Below are 6,539 nucleotides of genomic sequence, written 5' to 3'. Positions count from 1 at the left end.
CATTACTTCCAATACCAACATATTTTTATATACAGCCAGTGGTTTGATATATTTCCCACCTAACTTGGTTTTTCCTGTGCCTCTTTATTTGTTGGCGGCTTGTCAGGACTGCTGTTTGTTGCAAATTTTGTGTGATTCGCGTATCTTCGAAAAAAACAAAATATGATTATATTTCAGTGGTTAGGAAAGGAAAAGCCCAATCGATCAATCGAATCGATAAACAGTGTACCGTGTTTACTTTTTCTGTATAATTAGCTATGGCCAGCCCTTGAACTTCCCCTTACCCATGAGGTCGCCCTCGAGGGCATTGAATCTCCAGATTTCTGATCTTGTCCATTTGGGTTTTTTGCTAAAAGCCAAGGAGGATTTTGGGTTTTGCAGCTGCCGCACCATGGACACCCACAGCATAGATATTCTATATCCCTCGTCAATGCAAACCGAAAAGGCGGAGGGTGAAGTTGCGACAGTCGCCCCACGCGTCTCCAGCATAGTGGATCGGCTGCCGAGTCAAAAGTTGGAAGCAGCTTATGTGCCGCAGGTGGTTTCGCTCGGTCCTCTGCATTTCGGAAAACCCCAACTTGGCAAATATGAAACATTCAAAGACGAGCTCCCTCACATACTCGTTCACAGAGCTGGTCGCCCTCCCTTCAAGAACCTGGTTGCAGACATGATAGTGCAGGGTAGTAAGATTCGGCAATGGTATGAGCACCTCCATATTTGGAATGACATGAGTGACGAGGAACTGGGTTGGATCTTGGCTCGCGACGGCTTATTCCTTTTGCGATTCTTAAGGTATGCTTTCCTTTACAACCCTGATGTTCAGATTTGGCGAAAAAGTCTCTCATACCACCCTTGGCTCGTGACGGCTTATTCCTTTCCTTTACAACCCTGATGTTCAGATTTGGCCAAAAAATACTCTATTACCACTAGTATATATCATTTTGGATCCCAATTTTAACATTTTTGAGTCCAGGTTTATCCAATATTACAGTTCTGCAACATTCAAATATATATATATTTTAATATTGCATAGAACAGTCTAATCGTATAATTTTAAGAAATTAGTTTTGGGGACGATCATCACAAATTATTATTTACTAATGTAGAATGATTCAAGGAAAACTAATTATTGAAAGAAGTAAGCTTTAATACCTCTTTGTCTTGAGTAGTTAACTTATTTGCTTGATCTCTTAACCAAACTAACGAAATGTAATTTATTTATTTATTTTTATACTTATTAAATCCATTAGCTTTGAGGATTGTCATTACAGACTATTATCTACTAATACAGGATTCCAGATACCTCTACATCTTGAATAATTAACCTATTTCCTTGAACTCTTAACCAAACAAATAAAATATAAATTTTTATTTATTTATATACTTAATACAAGACTCAAGGAAAATTAATCATTAAAAAAAGTAAGCTATATTTCTGCCAGATACCTCTACATCTTGAATAATTAACTTATTTCCTTAAACTCTTAACCAAACAAATAAAATATAAATTTTTATTTATTTATATACTTATTAAATATACATATATATATTCCAAAAAATGTAACTTCTATTTATACAATAAAATAGATGTCCGCATTCTTTTGGCCACAATAGTATTTTCTGCGTAATTTGTATATGTGTATACAAAATTTGTTATAGAACCTCCATGTATAAAATTAGTTTGTAACATACTGTCATGATCCGATAAAAAGAAACTAAAAGCAAAGCTGTTTCTGAAAAACTGTAAAGAAGCCATAAATGTCTTCCAAGATAATCACTGCAATATATGCAAATAGCTGATCTGTAGCTGGTAAATCGAAAATATAAACAATTTCAAGAAACCCCTACATATATTCCTGAACAACTACTTTGCTTAAATAATTAGCCCCCTGGTTTAGTCAAACCCAAGGGTTAAAAAAAATGTTTGGAGACTTCTTTTATCTCAAAAACAGAGCGTGTCCCTTTATCCAGATGCAATCCAATTTTCGAGAGGCGATCAACCTCTTCATATATATATATATACACATATACATCTTTACTTAACATTATTTATTAATGTATCTGCAAATAATATCAAACTATACCATACTTATTTCTAACCAGTAAAAGCCGTTTTCTGGGTTTCTATGGTTTGAATGGAACAATCATTATTGATTTGTGGAATTGTAATATTGTGTTATTATTAATATAAACAGAAATTGAAATGAAATAAAATTTAGTATTTATAAATATTTTTATTTATTATATTTAACATTTAAAACATATTTAAATATTGATAAGTTTATAAATTATTGATAAATTAGAAGCTAAATTTATTAAAATAAAATATTATCAAAAACTCTCAATAAAGTCAGTAGGGTTGGGGGTTTGGGGTTTGGGTAAGTCAATTGACAATGGTATTGGAAATGAAGTCTTATTCAACCAGAAGTTTTGGGTTGAAATTTTATGTTATGTTTTATTGCAGTGAGAAGTTGGACATGATAGAAATATAGTCCTATTAAACTTACAAAAAAATCCCAATAAAATATACTAAATGCTAAAAGTATACTTTATATTTATTAATTTGCTTCTAAAATATATGAATTTGCTTCTAAAATATATATTTTTGTTGTTGTGGTTTTTTAGAAAGATCTTCACCCGGGAGTCAGACTGTGATCAAGCAACTCGTTTTTTCTTTTTACAAAACCAACTACCATCGGCAGTGGAGGAAGATATTATGAAACTGGAAAATCAAACTACCATGTTTGCAACGGTGCAGGAAGATATTATGAAGGTACAAAATCAAATACCCATGTTTGCCTTACAGATGATCCTCCAATGGCAGGCAGGCACAGATCTCGATCTCAACTCAATTTTGAGACACATTTGGCACACTCTATCCCCTTTTCTATGCAAACGTGACAAGCTGGATTCATATGTTTTAGCCGCTCCCTCATTAAGGCCAGATTCACATCTTTTAGGGTTCGTGTATGAAAATATCATCCGCCCTTCGGATCGCACAGATCATGCAGAACACAATCGAATGTGGAAGAAAAGGAGGTACATCACTCTCCCATCAGCTGTAGAACTCAGAAGAAAAGGAGTGAAATTCGCTGCGCACGTTGAACATCTCAACGAAATACGTTTCGATATCAAAACCTACACGATTCACTTGCCCACCATCGAAATGGACGAGAGAACAGAAGTTGTCATGAGAAATTTGGTGGCATTCGAGGCATTCGTTTGCAAAAAGGAAACGAAACCGCTGCTGTGCTATGTGGATTTGATGGACCGGTTGATCAGCACAGCCGCCGATGTTGAGGTGCTGAGAAATGGCGGTATAATCCACAATGGGTTGGCCACCGACGAAGACGTAGTCGGTGTCTGGAACGGAATGCGGAAAGCAATGGGTAAGGGTAAGTACGAACCAATTGAGTCAGCGATTGATGGCGTTACAACTTTCTACACGAGTTACGAATATATAATGATATGTGCTGAACTGAGATATAAGTACTTTCCAAGGGCGTGCCTTGTAGCATCTACGTTGGCAGGATGTATCGTATTGCTTTTAAGTATATTGCAAGCCATTCTGTCGCCGGAACAAGTCCGGCTTCAACAACAGAGTATGAAGAAATAATCGTATCGTCGTCGGGTATTGTGATTGGATTTACTTGCTGAACTTTACATTAATTGCTTTTCAGGGTATATGTTTCCCTGTTTTTTTGTATGGGGTGGCAAAACCATGGTTCCCACCCCTTTTTTTCCTTTCGGGCAGGTCGAAATGTATGAGTGTGTTATTTTTTCTATCCATGGCGTCATTTCACTTGAACGTGGCATGGCAGGGCATGGAAAGCTTCACAACCCAGTGGCATGCCAGAGCAGGGAAGGCTTCACATTCCAGTGGCAGCGCTCTTTTCTTTCATACAAGTTGAAATGTATCAGTGCGTTTCTCTTACTGTACTTGGCGTTACTTCACTTCCCAGTGGCAGGCAGGGCAGAGAAGGCTTTGTTACAGGTATTAAGTTTTCCAAATTTTCCTAACTTGAAATCTGCAACTGTTAAGCGTTTTCAAGGGACAATGCACTCTATGTACAGATTATTGTTGAGATATAAATTTGTACTATTTATTAACTTTGCATTCTAGAGCAAGCACTGTTTTGGTTTAAACTAAATAAAAATGCTTATTTTCAAACAACTGGCACCTGATACAAAATTTAACACAAACTAGAGCATATTGAAGCAGAGGTTGATAGTGTGAAGTCCTTTAATATTATTTATTGATTTTTGTTTGTTTAATATCAAAGGTACGAAGAGAAGTTTTTTTTTTTTTTTTTAAATCTAGGATAATCGGTAACTGGTGAGAGTTATCCTGAACAGGCCCAGGATCAAATCCAACTGGCTGCCACTATAAACCTAGGCTGGTGAGAGTTATCCTGAACAGGCCCAGGATCAAATCCAACTGGCTGCCACTATAAACCTAGGCTAGGTGCAACAGGCTTGAGTTATCCTGAACAGGCCCAGGATCAATTCCAACTGGCTGCCACTATAAACCTAGGCTAGGTGCAACAGGCTTGAGTTACCCTGAACAGGCCCAGGATCAAATCCAACTGGCTGCCACTATAAACCTAGGCTAGGTGCAACAGGCTTGAGTTATCCTGAACAGGCCCAGGATCAAATCCAACTGGCTGCCACTATAAACCTAGGCTAGGTGCAACAGGCTTGAGTTACCCTGAACAGGCCCAGGATCAAATCCAACTGGCTGCCACTATAAACCTAGGCAGTTACCCTGAACAGGCCCAGGATCAAATCCAACTGGCTGCCACTATAAACCTAGGCTAGGTGCAACAGCCTGCAAGCCGCACACAATAGCAATTAACTTATGCCTCAACAAGAGGCGAGACGTCCACTCTGGGGTCGCCCACTCTTCTAGCCAAGACACAACAGGCCATGTACTCAACGAGATTTGAACCTCCATCTCGTGGGTTTCACCTAGCGAAACTTACCGTTAAACCCAATATCACTGTACAAGGTACGAAGAGAAGTTAGCAAGCACATAGTATTTTAATTTGGTATTGTCTTGTCCGAGGAAGCCCTCAAAGTTATTTTTTGGGAGACCTTTAAGAATAATTTTAAGGTAATTTTTTCATTTTTTTTCAAAAAATTTAAATATAGGGGTGTTGGAATCGTTTTTATAGTGGAAATGGATTCAATACCATCAAAAACAGTTAGAAAGTCTTCAAGCTACTAAGAGAAGTTAGCAAGCATATAGTATTTTAATTTGGTATTGTTCAAGGAAGCCCTCAAAGTTATTTTTAGGGACACCTTCAAAATTATTTTTAAGGTAAATTTTTCATTTTTTTTCAAAAAATCTAAACATAGAAGTGTTTGAATCGTTTTTATAATGGAAATGGATTCAATACCACCAAAAACAATTAGAAATCCCTCAAACTTAACAGCTGTAATCTAAATTTCTTAAAATTTCAACTGAATTTTATTAAAAATCTTACCTAAATTTTCACTATTTTCTAAGCAAAATTATAACACTACACTACTCTTTAATTTAATCAAAATTTGTAACCGGTTGAAATGTTAGGGGAGTGAATATTCCCAGCGCAAGCTACCACATGCCACTTCCTACGTATATCTTGAGGCACCCCATGGCAATTCTGTGTCAAATCCGTTTCTATGTCAAGAATAATGAGGTAATGTGTAGGACTAATTTCTAATTATCTTTGAGAATAATGAGACAATGAGTAAGACTAATGTCTAATTATGAATAAGAATAATGAAGCAATGAGTAAGACTAATGTCTAATTATGAATAACTGTGGAAGGAAAAGTCGTTGTCACTGGTAGGTGACATATAGTGATATTTTGTTGGGTGGTGACTGCGGCTCATCGCCGCCATCACCAGAGCTCCAAAGCCCAAAGCGTGACGCCACCACTATGCCAATCCCTCATCTCCAACGCACGCCCACCACCACTGTACCATCCGTCATCTTCAAGGCAAATGCTATTTCCAACCTTATAGCAATATAAATGCCCTCTAACATGCGAGGGAAATAGTGCTCGCCCTCTGAGTGACAGCACGTGAACAAATGAATGGAGCGTGGAGAGAGAGGGCGAGCGCTATTTCCCTGCATGTCAAAAGGCATTTATATTGCTAAAAAATTGGAAATAACATTTGCCTCATCTTCAAAGCCTCCAAGGTAGTCATCACTGTACCATCCCTCATCTGCAAAGCCCATCCCTATCTCCACACCAAAGCCCAAGGTACAACGTCACCACTGTACCATCCGTCATCTCCAAAGCCCATCGCTCATCTCCACACCAAATCCCAAGGTGCGACGTCACCACTGTACCATTCCTTATCTCCAAAGCCCATCCCTAACCGTTTTGATATGTATTTCATTGAAAATTCGAAACATTCAATTTCTACAGATTATACAGCTAAGACTCCCAAAAAATTCTTCACGAAGCTCCTGCAAAATTGACCACAAAGTTGTGAAAAAAAAAATGCCTAAGAGTTCAGTGAATTTACTTAATTTATGTAAATAGAAG

General features: G+C 37.5%; 1 protein-coding gene across 3 annotated transcripts; it reads left to right on the top strand.

Annotated features, from left to right (window-relative positions):
* Positions 1-250: 250 nt before the first annotated feature.
* Positions 251-4,110, top strand: LOC149227014 (putative UPF0481 protein At3g02645). 3 transcript variants are annotated; one of them, XM_089377673.1, is made up of 3 exons: positions 251-792; positions 2,626-3,631; positions 3,822-4,110. In XM_089377673.1, the coding sequence occupies exons 1-2, from the start codon at positions 287-289 to the stop codon at positions 3,614-3,616; spliced, it is 1,497 nt and encodes a 498-aa protein (XP_089233799.1). In that variant the 5' UTR covers positions 251-286; the 3' UTR covers positions 3,617-3,631; positions 3,822-4,110. The 3 variants fall into 3 exon arrangements, with proteins under 3 accessions (XP_089233799.1, XP_089233800.1, XP_089233797.1); XM_089377674.1 differs by having other exon boundaries at positions 3,755-4,110; XM_089377671.1 differs by having other exon boundaries at positions 2,626-4,110.
* Positions 4,111-6,539: the final 2,429 nt, after the last annotated feature.

Source organism: Pinus tabuliformis, chromosome J, assembly GCF_031772625.1.
Source record: "Pinus tabuliformis cultivar Carrire ecotype Pingquan chromosome J, CPIR1, whole genome shotgun sequence".
In the NCBI taxonomy this organism is placed as follows: Eukaryota; Viridiplantae; Streptophyta; class Pinopsida; order Pinales; family Pinaceae; genus Pinus; species Pinus tabuliformis.
The sequence above is the reverse complement of the archived record's forward strand: the minus strand, read 5'-3'. Positions and strand labels throughout refer to the sequence as shown.

Bases quoted from the DNA above. Each gene is read 5' to 3' on its own strand.
- LOC149227014 (XM_089377673.1), top strand. From the start codon at position 287: ATGAGGTCGCCCTCGAGGGCATTGAATCTCCAGATTTCTGATCTTGTC. The intron at 793-2,625 runs GTATGCTTTCCT...GTGGTTTTTTAG, and splicing joins TTCCTTTTGCGATTCTTAAG to AAAGATCTTCACCCGGGAGT.